The following is a 19933-nucleotide window of genomic DNA, read 5'->3' as shown; positions in this document are numbered from 1 at the left end:
AGCAGGAATATCCTTCGCAATTCCATCTGACAAGATCCGACAGTTCCTGGCCGAGTCTCATGACAGACAGGCTAAAGGTCAGGAGCAAAACTATGGATTAAATGTGCTAAATCTGAAACATTTACTCTGTTTGAACAACATTTCCAATCAAAAGTTCAGAAAAGTATCAATCAATAATATCTCATGTTTGTTTTCAGGAAAAACAGCCACAAAAAATAAGTATATCGGTGTAAGAATGATGACATTAACCCCAATGTAAGTCACAAATGCAGTGCATGTGCTTTCTGAATACTGTTGTGCATTTGTGATTATGGAAAGACATTTAAATCAGTTAAATCAGCCATCTAAACAAATCTTTTCAATTTGTATTTTCCATTATACATATACATAGCAGAAGCTGGATACCAGAAAACATGATATTTATGTCTGTACTGTATCTGTCACTCACAGACTTGCTAAAGAGCTAAAGGAAAAACAGAGCGATTTCCCAGATGTCACCTCTGGAGCGTACGTCATTGAAGTTATCCCCAAAACACCGGCTGAAGTGTAAGTACCCCATCGCATGTAGCCACTAGTTTTCTACAATACACCAAGCATATTCAACAAGGAAAAGTGGAGTTACATGCAAGAATGAAGTCAGGTGGTTGGAGCCGGGATTGAAAAATGGGATTTGTATTTTGTGCACTCAAACCAGATCACAATAAGAAGTGCACTGATTTTTGCCATTTTATGCTGTCCAGCAGTTTCGTATGTGATGCTGTATTTACCATATAGATGCTCTATTTGAATCCATAATGGTTTAAATGAACAGTTTCCAAAATGGTCATCTTCCTGCTGAGGCAGCAGTGTTTCCTCTTTTTTATTTCACTTAGAAGTTAAAAGTTTTTGTAACTAAAATTAACTTTTGGGATTTCATTGTGTGTGGGTGAACTTTGAATCACAAGTAGTCCACACAATTTTAGCTTATATGAGATGATGTGAACAGTACATAAGTGGCCACTTCCTCTCATTGTGGGCAGCCAATTTAGTATACGAGTACAACACATAGGAACAGTTTCTAGAACAGGCTAGAATCTTAAGAAAATTACCTTGAATTACAGCATAATCAGTTACATGTAACTATTGTCAAATTCAGGTAGAGCTGACTCTCATGGGAAATGGTGCCGTACGTATATGAACATTTCTGAAACTATATCTTGGGCATTATCCATAGTTTCAGGCTTTCCAAAAAAAAAAAAAAACCCTCTCTTACAAATAAAGGTTCCAAAAGGGGGTTTTCGCAGTGATTTTTCAGTAAAAAAAAATCAGTAAAGATACTGATGTCAGAACTATCAAACCATTTTTAGATAAAAAAAATAAAATAATAAAAAAAATAAAATAGCAGGTTTGAACAGAAAGTAGAGGGGTACAAAAAAGATTGCCAAAAGCATGAAGTATTTTATGAATTATTTTTCAAATATTTTAGAGTTTAATGTTACCCCTTAACTGTCACCGTCCCACCTGTGGGACGCTTGGCGCTCTTTTTTTTTTGTCCTTTTTCTCTATCAAATCTTTTAGTAATCATCATAAAGTATATATCATTTGAAAGCTTAGAAGCCCAAGATCCATCCTGTGAAAACCATTTTGAAATCGGACATTGCGTTACCATAGAAATGGTACTTTAAAATCTTTTGGCGGTCTCCTCCCCCTTAGTGGGCAGTGTCAAGTGTCATATTACAAAATGCATTACGGTCTTTTAGAATCAAACCTTTTTATAATCTTGACAAAAAAACATATAATTGGAAAGGTCTGAGTCTCAGGATATTTTGAGATAGAAGTAATATTGACAGAGAAATCTAGACATTTGTGACAGAAAAATGCATGAAAAATTTTTTTATGGAGTTTGGATGGCACCCGGTGGCTGTTTGTGGTATAAACATCCTAAATAAAATGTCACAGGAACCTCAATTTTTTTCATATCAACTTAAAATTTGGAACATAACTTTAGACATATGGCTTAATTTTATACCAATTTTAGAGTAAAACCTGTTATGTAAAATATTTATAATAAATAAAATAAAATAAATTTATTTACAGTACATTTAAACTTATATAACTTTTTGATACTTTAATTTTTTGAAAAAATTCCTTTTGCAATTTTTGCAATAATCGACTGATTTCCTTCTTTAAAAACAGACCAACCTTAGGTCTGTATTCCAAAGTGTTCATAAATTACAACAATTTAAGTTTGGATAGTGCACTTTCATGCCTATTTTAAAAAAATGGGGGGTGACAGTTAAGGGGTTAATGTTACATGAATATAAATGTGAACATGTTAACATAATGAATTACTGATAAAGACTGAAAGAGAAGCGTTTAAAATATATATTTTATTAAATATTATTATAGAAAAATCAAACCATTTTTAAATGAGAAATGTCAAAGCATAAGATTGAACAGAAAGTGCAGAGATGATTAGAATGAATATTTACATAAAACCATATCAGTACTAAGCCATCACACCTAAGCACTTAATGAGAATGAGCCAAATATATTCTGAAACAGAAGAGAAATTTGTTTCTCACTAAACAATCAAGTTTAAAGCGGTCATGAACTGCCACTTTTATTTTTTTGTACTGTTCTCTGAGGTCCACTTATAATGTTATCAAGATTTTTACATCAAAAACCATCATAATTAAGAAGTAATAGGCTATTGTCTGTCCTGTTTTTCAGCCCCCTCATCTGAACGCTCCGTTTGAATAGGCATGGCAGATTGTAGACTCGAAAGTAAACGCTCACTGAAGTAAACGCTCAAGGCAATGCAAAGTTTGTCCACAACTTAGTACTGCACAGCATCTTGTTGCCATCTTTATCGTTTGGTTTCTGCATAGACCTGCGTGTTCACCTCTCTCGTAAACGCTACATGCATGAATCGGTGGGCGGAGCTAAATAGGCAGCGATGTAGAAGCAGGCGTTGATCATCTTCTGCGAAGGCGGTGTTTAGCCACACTATTACATCATAGAGTTGTCCATTCCACAAGCTGTCATTTTGGCAGACTGCCTTCAATATAAGCTGTTTTTAGACTAATGAGAAAGTTTTGAGCTCTGAAACTTACAAGATGTTTTTATAGTACAGTGACCTCTTATTTGTCAAAAGATCAAGGGAATTTTGGTTTCTCAGTTCATGACCCCTTTAAAATTCATAAATACTCAGTACATATCAAATGATCTGTAATAACAGACAAAGCAATAGTGACTACGTAGTAAAAACAGTTACTTACACTTGTGTGGTGCGACATTGCACCACAGGGGGAAGTCGTGGCCTAATGGTTAGAGAGTCGGATGCTCCGGGTGTGTGTTCACGGTGTGTGTGTTCACTGCTGTGTGTGTGCACTTTGGATGGGTTGAAATGCAGAGCACTAATTCCAAGTATGGGTCACCATACTTGGCCACATGTCACTTCACATTGGATCCAGTATATCTGAAAATTTTGCATCAAAATTTTGCCTTGTTTGTAACCGAATCCACGGTAAAATGAAGTGAACAAAGAAGCTCTTACTGACACAGTCTGGATCTTAAAAATAAAGTTCATCATATAAAGTTTATCGTTTGGTTTCTACGTGCATTTGCCGCTCTCCTAATTTATCTACTACATGCACAAATCGGTGGGTTGTCCTTCTTCTGCGGAGGCAGTGTTTATCCACAGTTTTACGTCATAAAGTGGCACATTCCACAACCTGTCGTTTTGGCAAATTAGCTTCAATATAAGCTGATTTTAGACTAACAGGAAAGTTACGTTTTGAGTTCTGAAATTTACAAGAAGTTTTTATAGTACAATGGCCTCTTATATTTCAAAAGATCAAGAGAATTTTGATTTCTCAGTTCATGACCCCTTTAAAGTTAGCTTAGACATAATGACATCACCTCCTAATAAAACCTAATACTGTTTTGTAATGAGAATCCAATAATGTGAAGCCAATTAAAGAACAGTTAGAACAATAAGGGCAGTTCTGACTTAAAATCAGGTCAGTTTTAACTGCTTCCTGTTTTGTTTGCCAGTGGCGGTCTGAAGGAGAGTGACGTCATAATCAGCATTAACGGCCAGAGGATCACGTCAGCCAGTGATGTCAGCACGGCTATCAAGAAAGACGACAGTCTGAGAACAGTGGTACGACACGGCAATGAAGACGTCATCCTCACAATCATTCCTGAGGAGATTGACCCTTGACCTCCCTCATGCTCACCCATGAGCTGGTTCTCAGACTTTTACTGAGTGTGTGTCCGGAGCCACACTCCTTCTAGAAACCATAGTGAACACTTTCCAGTCCAACCATCATCCAGCCTGAATATTGTTCTCAGCTTAGAACAGGAAATGTTCTTTCTCACTTTTTTTCCCCATATCTTCCAAGTCATTTTCTGTTTATTCATTAGTATGCCATGTTAGAATGAGCCCTTTGTAAATAGATATGAGAATCTAGTGCTGGCTAGTTCACTAACACTCCAAAATGTATATAATTATGCTGTTCCAAAACTTAGTAAGCTGCCTAAGCTTGTGATGAGCAGAATGATTCCATTCAAGTTGGTGAATGAAGCAGGTAAATGTTGATTATAATCGTGTTTTATTCATTACTGAAAAGTATCTACTAAAATAATTATATGTAATTAAAAATAATTGTTTTACCCATTTTTATGTGTGCAATTTATTTGTATGCCTCCCTTACGAAAATTAACCATGGTTTTATTATATTAAAAGTGTAGTAACCATGTTTTTTTGGCAGACTGATTACCATTTGTATAACCACAGTTTTACTACAAATACCATGGTTAAATTATGGTTAGTGTGGCAAAACCATGGTTAATTTGTGGTTACCATGGTAACCGTGTTTTTTTTTTTGTTTTATTTGTAGTAAAACCATGGTTAATTTTCGTAAGAATTAATCTTATAGTAGATGTTTTTTTGATGTGAAGTACTTTTCATCTGGTTTCATCTGCAATACGTCTGTCTCTAAAATGTTTCCTCCCTGTTGAAAAAACCAGCATATGCTGGTTAGGTATGTTTTGACGCTGGGATGCTGGTTTATGCTGGTCATGTGCTGGCAAAGGACCAGCATAAATCAGCAAAGGACCAGCATAAATCAGCAAAGGACCAGCATAAATCAGCAAAGGACCAGCATAAATCAGCAAAGGACCAGCATAAATCAGCAAAGGACCAGCATAAATCAGCAAAGGACCAGCATAAATCAGCAAAGGACCAGCATAAATCAGCAAAGGACCAGCATAAATCAGCAAAGGACCAGCATAAATCAGCAAAGGACCAGCATAAATCAGCAAAGGACCAGCATAAATCAGCAAAGGACCAGCATAAATCAGCAAAGGACCAGCATAAATCAGCAAAGGACCAGCATAAATCAGCAAAGGACCAGCATAAATCAGCAAAGGACCAGCATAAATCAGCAAAGGACCAGCATAAATCAGCAAAGGACCAGCATAAATCAGCAAAGGACCAGCTTAAACCAGCATCCCAGCGTCAAAACATACCTAACCAGCATATGCTGTTTTTTTCAACAGGGCTGTCAGATGTTAAAAATGACATGTAGAAAATGTCTTGAAGATGTTTATGGTTTAGAATGTATGAGAAGAGGTGTGTGCTATCTGGGTAGAGTATTATGCTGTTAGATTAGCGACATGCTAACGGCTAACTACAGTGAGTCACCGTGAGGGAAACTGCATGCAGAGTGGCTGCCTATGTGTTTTCAAAATCGGTCATGCATGGCAGGTAGTTCACTAGGTTTTGGAACAGACCTAATATTTCGTCCTTATGTAGCCTATACATCAGCAGATCATCATGAAATTTTGTTGTCTGTATTCAGCTTTCTACATATTTTTTATATTTACACATTATTTGAAACAGAATCGTGGGCCATTAAAGGATGACTATTATCTTGGAATACCTTCTCTTCCTTAAATGTGTGTCTGTGTTTGTCAGACGGCAATTTCCGAACTGAAATTAAAGAAGGTTAATGTTTTTAAACCGTTTCAGTGTCATGCTCTTTGACTTCACAATCATCAAGAACTAATGCATTTTTTAAGGTCGATTAGAGTGATGCAAAACTAGATTGAACCAGCAAGAAACAATCTAGCAGGGAATATTGAGGAAGTGAGTGCCCAGAATTGCTCTATTAACAATTCCTGATAGTTTATTAGAGGTTTTAATAGATGTCCTGCTGTGTAGATCTGGTCTCTTGAGGTCTGATCCATTCTTTAGCGATTTGTCATGCTTGGTTTCATATTAAAATAACATATTTTGTTCATAGCATTAATGATTCGTAGTGTTTCATCAATTATGTATCAGACCCATTGTTCTTCAATGCCTGCTTCACCTCACAAGCCTGAAACAGTTTGGACAGCAAGGGACACATAAAACTCTGACTGAATATTATTGCTCTTGTAGAGTTATTCTCCAAAATCACACCAAATTGCTGAGCACACCGTTGGAGTTATTCTAGTACATATTGGTCCCATCTATCACAAATGACCTCAGAACTCACTTAACATGGTTTTCACAGAAATACCTGTTCCTGTATCAATTAACAAATCAGAATTTGCAGTTAGGGTTACACTCTCAGAAAAAAAGAAAAGAAAAAAAAAGGTAGAAAAGCTGTCACTGGGGTGTTAATATGTACCATTTAGGTATTAATGTCTACACTTTAGTTACAAATATGTACCATCACATTACTAAAATGCATACTTTAGTGGGAAATAATTAGGTACAAAGATATATGTTTTGAAAGGGTACCAACCCAGTGACAGCTTTTCTACCTTTTTTTCTGAGAGTGTATAGGGTTAGTACTAGAAATAGGTTGAATAATATATTCATTTTAATTTGATTTTATTGGTGGGTTATGTTTAGGATTTGGATAAGATATGGGGTTTGATGGTTATGGGATTATTACGGTTATATCTAAATATTTAATGGAACATTTCTGGCCATGTTTTCATAAATAGCAATAATATCCCATAGAGCTTATATTACATACCCTACTTATATCTGAGAAAAGGCTGTCTAATTTATTGAGATGCACCTGTATATATATATATATATGTGTGTGTGTGTGTGTGTGTGTGACATATAATATATAACAACAATCAGACAGAGGAAAATTGTTGACCAATAAAAGATGTAGATCCAGAAACGTCCCACTTAGCCACGCTATGCCTCAAACCCAAGATTACATTCTGTACATTCAAGATGGTACATTCTTTATCATATATCTGTAAAACATCAAGCCTGGAAAAAAGGTTCTTCCATTATGATATACACAAAACTGTATAACATTTTCAGGATCTGTTGTGATGTGCTGCCCTCATTTGTTGGTTTATTGGAGGCACAATGTGATGTGTCTACAAGCAGGAACATTATACACTCCAGGCATTTTGTAAAAAGGTACAAAAGTCTTACTCAATATGTCTCTAAAACAAATTGTACTCAGTATGTCTTTTGGCACACAATTTGCACAACCAGAGTCTAATCCACTGCATTGAGTTCTTTAGGTAAAATAGGGGATGTTTTTCTTTTTCACTTTGCAGGATGACTTCAGACTCTGGACTTGAGTAACAGGGCGGGTTTGCATTCATTTCCTCTTTAACATATTTGCTTCGGTTGATCTTGGAGGACACTGACTGAATCTTGGGTTGATCTCAGGTCAGAGATGAAATAAAACCTCAAATATGAGATGGAGACAGAATTAGGTCATATTTTACTGGCACTCTGAAATATAATTATTGTTAAGTGCATTTGTCCGTGGGGACCAATGCTGTCACAATTTTGACTGTTAAATAATTCTCAGAATTATTACGTCAAAGATCTTCAAAACTTCCATTTGAAACATTACAGCCGCTCTATTAAAGAAATGAAGACATGTCTTATTCATATTTAATATTTTTGGATGGTAATTATTTCTGTCCTTTCTATCAGAGGTTTGTTACTGAATGAAAGACAAATTCCACCCAAATACTGCGTGATTCATCAGTGATCAGGTTATGAGAAGCTTCAGTTTAGATTCTGAAGTATTTAAATCAAGGCATGAACACAAACATCATGCATTTTAAAGTGGTGAACTTTTTAGAGTCGTGTGGATGCACTCAAACTAGGGATGGTGTATTCTTGAAGACCACAACCCGGAAATGAGCTAGGATTTTAGCACTTCTGGTTCCATCATCCTTTTTGGTTAAATGCCTGAAATAATGTCTGTGGTAAACACAAGCTCAAGATATTTTTGTGTTTTATTATACCACATGAAATACATTAGTCATTCCCCCTTGTGATTTAAAAAAATATATATTTTGTCTTGAAAAAGAAAGTTACTAGCAAGTGGCTAAATGGGACTAGAGGTTGTCAGGGACGAAAAACTTCATCACACCAAACAGGAAAACTCATCTCCTCACTATTCCACTTTCACAGCCTCATGGATTAATCGTTTACAGTAAGTTCTATGATGGGTTTAGGAAATGAATAGGGTCAAGTTTCATTTCAAGCTGACTTTAAGGCTGTTTACTTGTGCTCAGTCCATGAGCGCTTGCATGAAGTGCGGCAGCAACACGACTTTGTTGATTCAGTTGGGCTGGTTTGACTGGTCCATGGGGATACTGGCGTGGGTGTCTGCACAAAAACATCCGCTGTTCATCATCGGTACCACTCCACTGCTGACCCACTTCTCTGTGGTTACAAAACCCCTTCTGAAGTGGACATCTCTGTTGGTCATAAGACAACAACAGGTCACTGTTTGAACAAATCTGCTCATTGAACATCACTGTGGTGTAGACAGGAGACACCCGTGACAATCTGGGTTGAGTCTCACATGACGAGGCCAGGGTCAAAATGCCAACATGGTCACGGTGGAAAGTTACTCAAATGGGTCAAAACTGCTAATTTGTAGTGCTTTTGGTTAATTTTCTCATTCACGCAAAGTTTCCTGTAATGCAGAGTTTGTTCATTCAGCTGTGTTTTCTTTGCTGTTCCTGAGTGGGGCAACTCTCCTTCATTGTTGATGGGCGACTGCCAAGAATAGCACAAGTTCATGTTCATAGGATGCATGAGAAGGTTTTAGAAAAGGTAGACGTGGTTTTCCGCAATGCAGGCTTTGAGACAACCATGAACTACTCAGAAAAGACGAGGTTAATGAAAGATGCCAGAACCATCTTAGGGAAAGTAGAGGTTTACAGACCTGTCGCGTTGGAGTTTTCAGGGTTATATGACTTTCCATTTAAGTTCTGGGTTCAAAAGTTCATGTGCAAATAACCAAAAAAAAAGTTTAATTTGTCCCTCAATATGCAAAAAATGTTTGTTGTAACACATACAAACCGAAGTCTATGAGGCAAGTGTACTTGAGGGTTTAGAAGCAAAAATATGAAGCTTGCATTTTTGTCAAAGGACTAATTGTAATTATTCTGTACAAAAATCTGCTATTTGAACTGTAACATGGTAAACATCACCCTTTTAATGGTTGGTACTTTGGGTTTAATGAATGTTGCATCCCAGTTCGTCTACTTATACTAAACCCTATAAGTATGTACTCTACTTTGGAGTGTATAGCAGAAGAGTAAGCAAGTTTTGGGACGACGTCATAAAATTTTATGCCTCTGTTGCATAGTTACATGCATGCTGTCACCATAACTCAGACAGTCAATCATCCTGTCACCATTAACATCTTCATATACACACATTTAAAATTACACTACTCAAATGATTCTTCCTACTGTTTTGGAAAGAAAACAAATAACGCACTGATCTGCTATTTGTGGGTCTTTCATGCTGAAAACTTTGCTCATGTTTCCCTAGCAAAACTTTTTTTTAATCTCATATAATTTCTGCAATTGTATAATTTTATATAGTATTTAACATGGATAGTATGCACATTAGGACACTGTAATTCTTGTAGGTATTGCTTTCTCTATGTAAATTTTATGGATATTATGCCCCTTTTTAATATCTTGTTTGCATATGCCACAATGTTTTCCAGCATTAAACAGTCATGACAGGGGCTAAAATCCTAAGTAAACTGTATCATCACACCGACAAAGATAGAAAGTCATTTTATCACAGTATCATCATGTTAAAACATATAGGGCCAGATTATCGATGTTAAAACTACTGCCATGATTTACTAAAGACATGCAGTTGATGTGACTGACCTGGTTGCATATGTATTTGCAGAAATGTTCTCTCCTTCAGACAGTAAATTTATTCAAAAAGAGTATTTAAATAAATCATGCAATGTGATGTAAGGTTTGATTTGGGATAAAAACATGACAAGAGTTTGTCGGATACATATTATTCTTTAGTATAAACATTTTTAATATTGTTTTCTTTTTTTTGTCCTTAGTTCTCCAGTATGAACAGTATAAACATCATTTACACAAAGGCAATTTACCATTACCAAAGGCACTACAACCATTGTTTGTAGTATCTTTTAGATAAAATAATTTATTACATATAGTATCAACAGTGTTACTAAGTTCTTCAAGTAGCTGTGATTTGTGAAAATCACCCGATACTGTTTGTGAACTTACGTTAGTGAACCGACTCGTCATGCTGTTAACCACATAAACCAAATAAGTAGTCTCTTTGGGACGGGCACATGAAAAGCAGCAATTGCTGTTAAATCGTAAACTATTTCCACACAAAGCAGTAGAGATTGCTGGCAAAACAAAAATGTTACAACCGTTTTTTGATATGAAGGGATAGTTGACATTAATTAAATGTCCCTTTACAGAATAATACAGTTGTCATTAAAGTAAAAGCTCAGGACGGAGATCTTGCTAAAAGTGTTCAGGTTAGTATTGTGTGTTTGGAGGATGTTGTTTACTGGTGTTTTTTATGAGAGAGTGCCTGCTGAAGTGTGATCTCCAGTCTCTGCTGAAGAGCGTCCAGACGCAGGTCCAGATGTTCCTTTAATCTTCTCTCCATCTCATCCATTCGCTTCTCTACAACAGTCTCCAGAATTTTCTCAAACCCTACACAACATATATGACCCTCCCTATAATAAAAAAAAAAAGTATATACAATTAGTGGACAAAGTAAAGGACACATTCAAGGGACAGTTCACCCAGAAATCAAAATTCTGTCATTAGGGCCTTTCGCACCGCTTTAGTTCCAGAACTAAATGTACAGTACTAAAGTACTGGGACGATTTTGCGCGAACTATTTCCCAGTACCATTTAAAGGGTTGCATTCGCACCAACAGTGTGTGTAAGCCGGTCGACAGCGTCATCATTTGTGCGCGGCGTTCAACAACAGAAAAAAAGAAGAACAACATTAACAACAGGAGGATGGAGGACGCTGTGATCAAATTAGTTCTGGTACTATGAAAAGGTTCCCGCGGTGCGAAAGGCCCTATTAATTACTCGCCCTCATTTTGTTCCAAACCCTTAAGACCCTTGCTTAACTTTGGAACACAAATAAAGATATTTTTGATTAAATCCGAGAGCTTTCTGACCCTGCATAGACAGCAAGGGAACTACCACGTTCAAGGTCCAGAAATGTGGTTAAGGACATCATTAAAAAAAAAGTGAAAAAGTGAAGTGAAAGTGACGTGAGGCCAAGTATGATGACCCATACTAGGAATTAGTGCTCTGCATTTAACCCATCCAAAGTGCACACACACACAGCAGTGAACACACACACCGTGAACACACACCCGGAGCAGTGGGCAGCCATTTTTTGCTGCGGCACCCGGGGAGCAGTTGGGGGTTCGGTGCCTTGCTCAAGGGCACCTCAGTCGTGGTATTGAAGGTGGGAGAGAGCGCTGTACATTCACTCCCCCCACCTACAATCCCTGCCGGTACGAGACTCGAACCCGCAACCTTTGGGTTACGAGTCCGACTCTCTAACCATTAGGCCACGACTTCCCCATAAAGTATCCCGTGTGACATCAGTGGTTCAACCGTAATGTTATGAAGCTATGAGAATATTTTTTGTGCGCAAAGAAAACAAAAATAACAAATTTATTCAACAATTTCTTCTGTTCCGTGTCAGTCTCCCTTGCTGTCTATGGAGGGACAGACAGCTCTCGGGTTTTCATCAAAAATATCTTAATTTGTGTTCCGAAGATGAACAAAATGAGGGTGAGTAATGACAGAATTTTCATTTTTGGGTGAACTATTAGAATAAGATCTGAAGAATGATCAAAGTGTTCTGCCTTGTGAAACTGATGCAGTCACTTTTGAAACTGAACTGTATATTCCATTATTTTATCAAGATCAAACATTCAATTCTTCCAGAAATGATTGAGGCAAAAAATTTAACGATATTTAGATTAGTGTTCACTGTTGACCGTTCATCAAGCCCTCTTAAATGTGATTAGGGACATATATCTTGAAGGACAGATCACAAAGTATATTCACACAGTATACTCAACCTAGTACTGGAATATGGTATCATTTTATTTTTTCAGTTTAGCGTTTACTTTACTACATTCCAAAGCATATACTGTATATATCATATTTTCATACATTTTACTGCACAACATTTAATAAAAACATCATTCCTTGTTATTTCAAAGAATAATTATTGATATTTTTGAAGAAATCAACTCCATATCTGAGCCCATTCTTTTCGATTAACTTGTATCTGTTCAAAAAGTGTCTGAAAGATTCATTTGTGAATTGGACTGATCTGACTGCAGCTGTTCTTGAGTCAACAACTCACTCATTCAGTGATTCAGAAGTCTCCAGATAACATATCACTGAATTCTTCATGTCTGACTCAAAATGTGCAAAGAACCAATAGATCCTCAGAGTGTGAGTGTGTCAGTGTGATTTATGGCACAAAAAGTTACTAATGCAGAATTTTAATTTATTGATTATTAAATTGAATATTTAGGCAATGACTGTTAGTTAACAACATTTGCTGTAAAAGAACAAGTTGTTTAAGCTTACTGAAATGTAGGGATGGCTAGAGGATAGGAACATGGATGAATAATAAGAACCAGACAGCTGGGTGATGAGCATGCACTCTGTGGCGTGCAGGGAGGGTGGAAGGCAGGACGCAGAAGAATGATTATAATGAACCTTAAATCCTAAAGTAGGGGTGCTCCGATTGATCGGCTACCAATCACTATCGGCCGATAATCGCTTTGGGATGATTGATCGGCAGTCTCTATAAAGGCCGATCTCAAAAAAACAATGTCAAGCTGATGATGCGCCTGCCATGAGAGGTTTAGCATGACATGCAGCGGCACATTTCAGTCTCTGTCCGGCGCGGGTGAAATAATTATTATGCTGAAGGTGTTCCCTCTCAAAATGCGCAAATGGCTTCAAATCACCACACATCGCATCTGTCTATAAGTGAGTTGCACGCTGCACAGTTGACACAGGAATTGTCACTTGCACAATCGAGGCAGTGTTGCATTGTAACTAAAGTTTATAAATTGCATTTATTTTTAATTCTTGCCAGTGTTTAAACCATTCAGTGCTCGCGCGCTCATGCACACTCGCAGCGCACACACATAACGCCAGGTTCACATTACTCCGTTTGCAGTGCGTATTTTTCCGCGCTCATGTTAACGGATGCGTTCACACAGCACATGGTTGCGGTCCGGCAGTGCGTTCCAGGAGCGGTGCGTCTGCAGCAGTGCAGAGATCGTTTCCACACCGGGTATGCTGCATGCTCTGAATTAAAGTGACAGCACATTGTTTGCGGTAAATACAGTATGAAAAGAAAATGTAGTAATTACACCATAAATACATATAATTAAAGTCTACTGTGTTTCACGATCAACACATATGGCTTGTTGGCTAGTTGGCACTCTTGGAGATAGTAAAACAAAGTTCTTTATGAACGCAGCATTGCTTGTAAAAAATGAACATGGATTGACACGGAAATGTAGTAATTACACCATAAATACATATAATTAAAGTCTACTGTGTTTCACGATCAACACATATGGCTTGTTGGCTAGTTGGCACTCTTGGAGATAGTAAAACAAAGTTCTTTATGAACGCAGCATTGCTTGTAATAAAGATTTAAAAGTAAAAGGAAAGGCAGTAGAGCTGACTGTTTCTGTCAATGGTAAGTTTTAATTTAGAATGTTTGTGATAACATAAGAAAAGTATTTGAAATGTTTTGCCACTTGCTCGAGCAACTCTTTTGTGCTGTGTGTAAGCTATTGTGCAATAATTGCACGAGTGTAAAAACAAAAATGCACTGCATGATCGAACATTTAGGTGAGATAAATATATATATTTTTTTAAATGTCCCCCTCCACCCCTCAAATTAAAAAAATCCCCTCTCACAAGAGTCACCTAAGAGGAGAATTCATTTTCAAAATTTAAAAAGATCGGTATCGGTGATCGTATCGGCAGATACTGCTTTCTGTGATCGGCGATCGGTCTCAAAAATCCTGATTAGAGCACCCCTATCCTAAAGGCTGGTGTACCTGGGTTACTGGAATAGGGGGGGAGATCCCCTTTCTGCCCTCAGGAATAAGTGTAGATAGCATCATCAATGGCCATATTTTATCAATCTTTATTATTATTATTATTATTATTATTATTATTATTATCATCTTTGATGGTGTTGTTGCTGATGGGGTGAGTTGGAGGTGGAGGGGGGAAGAGGGAGGGAAGGGGAAAATATGTTAAAGAAATGGCTACTTTAAAGCATTCAACAGTACTAAGTGTAATTCTGATTATTAGTTCCTCCCTTTGTCATCATGTTTCTGTTTGACTTGTTCTGTGTCTCGTTGTATTATGTCAAATTGGATGTGTATATTTGTATATTGTATGTATATGGGAAAAAAGCAATAAAAAAAAAAAAAGAATTGTCCAGAATAGTCCTTTTTTAATAAAATCGTATTATATCATTGTAGAACAGACTTTCAGTCATGTTCACTGATAATTTTCTCGTACACCAAAGCTCTCAAATCTCATTCAATTCACATATGACACATCAAAACATGACGTGCCATGTTTGTATATGATGGGCCACACATCTCATCATATTTGAATTGAATGAGACTGCAGAGCTTCATTGGGGTAAAACCTTTTCAGTGAAAAAGAACCTGTCTGTTCATCATACAAATCTATCATACAGCTTCATAAACTTGGGATATAGTGCACAAGTCATGGATTTTCACTGTATGAAACAGAGTACTTCTAGTACTTAGTACTTACTTTGTGTTCCCCTTAAGAAATAAACCAATGCAGGCTCAAAAATCTTGAGGGAATATTTACATTTTGCAGTTAACTAATGTTTTATCTTTAGCAACCCAAAAAGTATTAAAAACATCATGTGTTTATCAGTATTATTATTCATAGTACTTGCACTGTTATCACGATGAGCTTGTTACCACAACCAATCTTATGTGGCTTCAACCACCATGGTAACTGAATTTCTGTTTATTGAAAACCACACATGACTCACACTTACCGTTCTCCATTCTTCTTCCTCTCTTGTGATGTGGCTTCTTCCAGTCGGAGCTGCGTGACCTGACCGCATACGCTCTGCAGCATTGGAAGCAGGTCTGGGTTGATCGTGCCGGTTTCAGAGCTCAGCATGGCAGACATGGCTCCGGGGGTCTGGTTCTGGTTGCTGGTAGACAGAAGCTGCCCAAGGCCAGATGGTAGATTTGGGCCTGACTCTGCTCCTGCAGAACTAGAAGCCCCACCTCCTCTTGACAGACAACTCAAAGCTCCTCCTCCCATGAGCAGAGGAATGAATCCATTGAGCATGTCTGATTTGTTCTGGACACAACACACACAAAGAATGATTGTTCATTTGTAAGGAAGCTTTGTGCTTTTCCTCCAAATAAACTATTGTTTAAAAAACTCCCTTTAAGAGTGAATATGTAATGCGAGGTTATGTGAGAAAATATATGAATCATAATAATTTAAATTTGTATATTAAAAAAAAGAATACGTTCCTTTATTATACTTGCCACTGCAAGGCAAAAGTTTGGAATAATTGTGATTTTTGATGATGATGATGATGATGATGATCAGATCAGATCTCTGTGTGGAGGACTGGCTGTTGTCAGACTCCTTGTGCAAACAAAAATCTCACTGGATTATGACAATTAATAGCAAAATGAATGTTTGGAAATGTAAAAATATATAATTACTTTTATTAAGCAAGACTGCCTTAAATTGATCAAAAGTGACAGTAAACATTTAAACACTCTTCTTTTGAACTTTCTAATTATCAAAGAATTCTGAAAAAAGAAGAAAAAACAAAACAGAACAAACAACAAAAAAGAACTATATATACTGTGTATATATATATATATATATATATATATAATTAATGGAGTACCAATAATTGATAATAATTGAGCACCAAATCAGCATATTAGAATGATTTCTGAAGGATCATGGGGCACTTAAAACTAAACGAATGGTTGCATAAATTTCAGTTTTGCCTTCACAACTCACAAGAATAAATTACATTTTACAAAAACAGAGATCTTTTTAAATTATTTTAAATTGCAATAATATCTGACAATATTGCTGTTTTTACTGTATTTGTCATCAAATGACACAAAAATAAAACTAAAAATGCAGCCTTCGTGAGCATAAGAGATTTCTTTGAAGAAAAAACAAAACACAACAACACACAACAAAATCTTAATTATTCAAAACTTGACTGGTAGTGTATAGTGGTACTGCATGTATGACAATCTGGCTTCAGAGGTGGACATTCGACTGAGACTGCCTTGCTCTCAGTTGTTGAAGCCCTAAGAGTGGCTTCCAAATCTTCTATACGTATCTTGCTGGATCTGTCTGCTGCTTTTGATACAGTGAACCACCAGAATATATATATATATATATATATATAGTATTTCAGTCTGGCGAGTAAACAAAAAAATATACTAGCCAATGGCGATTCAATTGCCAAGGTGTCCGTTGAGGGTTGATATATATATATATATATATATAGCATTTCTTTGCCTGTAATATCTCCCTCTAAGTAAGTGTAAAAAGCTACCTATTAGTGAAGAAAAAATTAAATAAAAATACCCATCAGTGTGTGATTTTTGAACATGCTCTCCACGGCAGGTGCCACAGTATTCTCCAGACAGTGAGTACACTTCAATAGTGCGGGCTTCACTGACGACCTGAAGACTGCTGATCACAGAAGCAGAGTTAGGTGTGCACAGAAGTGTGACAACACATGGCAAGCCCTCCTCAGCTCTCTGCAGACAGACAGGGTCACACCTGTGAAAAAAAATGCATGTGCAAATATATGAATATCAAGTCACCTGATACATTATATTCAGATTTTAAGGTGGCTTAATTAAGATTATTAATTAAAATGTGGCTTAATTAAGATTATTTTTTATTATTTTATTGTGAAATTGCATGAATCAATAGCACATTAAAGGAATAGCTCACCCAAAAATGAAAGTTTGAAGAAAATGTACCTGTCATCATGACATAAAAAAGGTTGTTTCTTTCGTATTACATTACTTGCTCACCAATAGATCAAAAGATATTAATTGATGGACTGGATTCATGTGGATTATTCTGATGTTTTTATCAGCTGCCTGGACTCTCACTCTGACGGCACCCATTCACTGCAGAGGATCTATTGGTGAGCAAGTGATGCGATGCTAAATTTCTCAACGTCTAGTCCAAAGAAGCCACAGGATTGCGTACATTTTCAGCATTGTTTGGGGTACTATATGCTTTTCATATTACGTATTTTTAAATAACTTACTAGGTTGGCTTTATAGCCACCAGCATCAATTAAAACGGACTCACGTGTCATGTTCAAACCTGCAGTCATCGCTTGGACTGTTGTATTGTGTTGTGGTGAGAACATCAGACAGCTGTTTCTGTGATGAGCACAGCCATGAGCTGCGTGCAGAGATCACAGCATCTTCACTCGAGGACATCCTGATAAATGATATTTTACTGCCAGACAAAAAACATTCACACACCAGCCGCAATGTGCGCTGAATTAAACCGTTTGCTCGAACACAGTTAGGGTCAGTTACATTATATACCGTACACTAAAATCTAACCATTTCAGTTTTGTCGCTGCTTAAATTTGCGGTTGCGAGTAGTTAAAATACATATTAGCTGCAAAGTTCAAAACAAAAACACTCCATTAGCGCACTGCCAAATGTTTAATAAAAGCAATAATATAGTCTTTATATAAACATAACTCAATCTAGCAACGTCCATTCACATCAACAATATCACATGCAGAATAAACAGCGACTGCGGCTGCTCCAGGACCCACAGAGACACCCATGCATACGCCTGAGTAAAATACTAACGAATAATACGTGTTTCATCACTCATCTCATTTACACTTTCGAGAGCGAGAGAGAAAATAAATAAATAAATAACTTTGATCATAAGACAAGTCTCACTGCCTCTGAAGCTCTTATAGAAACAGAATAAACACATTTTTGTCCAGACAAAAGTGAAGTGTGCAAGATATTTGTTGTTGTCATTTAACATTTTTTTTTTTTTGTAAGACGAAAGAGGTATAACTATCTGTGGAGGATTTATCTATGTTTTTTTTTTTTTACTCTGTTTTACCCTGTTAAAATTAAATACAAATAAGAATAATAAAAAATAAAGATTGGAAAGATGGATTAAAATTTTACATTTGTTCCGAACAGCCTACATGAATGCGGCTCTGAGCGCCCCCTGGAGGAATAAACAGTTTGTGTCATTGTGAATACTTATCCACAATACTTTTTTTTTTTATCAGAAAGATACACATTAACATTAGAACAAGCACAAGAACACGTGGGTACCGTAAAACAGTAACATATAATTAAATTAATAATAATTAAATTGATAATTAAATTAGAAAATTAAAAAGATTTTCTATTGGAGGAGATTCTTTTAAGTGATGAGAAAAGTAAAAGTATCAGAAGCGAATACTTTACAATTAGGGTTAAAGTTAAGGCTATCTATGAAGGTAGAATGACGTCAAAAAGATTTGCATACGCAGGGTAAGAGTTGTGGAAGTGTACATAAGACTGTAAGCGTAAATTTTACAGTCTTATGTACACTTCCACAACTCTTACCCTGCGTATGCAAATCTTTTTGACGTCATTCTACCTTCATAGCTATCCCCAATACTATCAGGTGCAATACTTTATTTGGCCAAGGTCATTTTAATTAATTATTTAGCTTTGTGTCTCAGGCCTATAATAGTTTTCATAGATTGATTTCAACTTTTTGAGCAGTAGCTTAACACTACTTAATATTCATAATACCTTAAAACAATAGGCTACATTACATGTACTATTTATTTTAGTGCTGTCAAACGATTAATCGCGATTAATCATTTGACAGCACTAATTTATTTATTTACTTTTGCACGCATATTTACATACTCTATAAAATGTTTGAAATAGCCCATCAAAGTGTAGAAGGCGGGATTTACTGTTCACAGACGCTACACTGCGCGCGACTTTAATGCGAGCTAAGGTAAGGTGTACAGTAAGCAGCTATAAACATGACGAGACAATTCAGTAATATTTGCCAACCGTTATGATAAAAAAAAAAAAAAGTTAAACGACAGACATTAATTTTCAAGAATGCAAACTACTACTGGGCTTTTCAAATTTCTTAGATTTTAATGCCATTTCGTCACAATGTAGGCCTACATAACATAGCAGTTTTCAGCAGACATGAGATAAGAGTTAATGTTTCTCTGTATAGGCTTTCTTCCGTGATTTCACGTGTCTAAGAAAAGGTTTAAAAATCTATAAAAATCATTCTCAATCTTACTCTAAAACATTGTAAATCTGAAGACTTTTGCCTTCGAGTGCTGTGCATATGAAAGTGATTTATATTATAGGCCTAATAAAAATATAATTTGCTTATTAATTCACATGCATTATTTTATATACACCGGTGGTTAAAAGGCTTTTAATTATTTCTTTATTTGAAAGAAGATTGAATTTATTTGAACAAAAATACAGTAACAATA

The 19933-nt window shown here is 36.4% G+C and overlaps 1 protein-coding gene and 1 long non-coding RNA gene across 2 annotated transcripts in view; one reads left to right on the top strand and one right to left on the bottom strand.

Annotated features, from left to right (window-relative positions):
* The window catches only part of LOC107660481 (serine protease HTRA1B), a 37834-nt gene extending 33083 nt beyond the window's left edge, over window positions 1-4751 (top strand). Inside the window, exons 7-10 of the mRNA XM_016449791.1 lie at window positions 1-77; window positions 198-255; window positions 451-546; window positions 4039-4751. Of these exons, the coding sequence (XP_016305277.1) occupies window positions 1-77; window positions 198-255; window positions 451-546; window positions 4039-4207 (400 nt within the window). The 3' untranslated portion in view covers window positions 4208-4751. The remainder of the gene's footprint in view (window positions 78-197; window positions 256-450; window positions 547-4038) is intronic.
* A 12247-nt stretch (window positions 4752-16998) lies between these two features.
* On the bottom strand, window positions 16999-18245 carry LOC107660480 (uncharacterized). Its single transcript, XR_001631005.1, has 3 exons — window positions 18000-18245; window positions 17737-17889; window positions 16999-17190 (listed from the first exon to the last, which is right to left on the bottom strand). It is a non-coding gene; the product is annotated as an uncharacterized LOC107660480 (long non-coding RNA).
* Between the last annotated feature and the right edge of the window lie 1688 nt (window positions 18246-19933).

This window comes from Sinocyclocheilus anshuiensis, unplaced genomic scaffold (assembly GCF_001515605.1).
Source record: "Sinocyclocheilus anshuiensis isolate Anshui unplaced genomic scaffold, SAMN03320099.WGS_v1.1 scaffold1449, whole genome shotgun sequence".
Classification (NCBI taxonomy): Eukaryota; Metazoa; Chordata; class Actinopteri; order Cypriniformes; family Cyprinidae; genus Sinocyclocheilus; species Sinocyclocheilus anshuiensis.
Note: the sequence above shows the minus strand (reverse complement) of the source record. Positions and strands in the feature narration are given on the sequence as shown.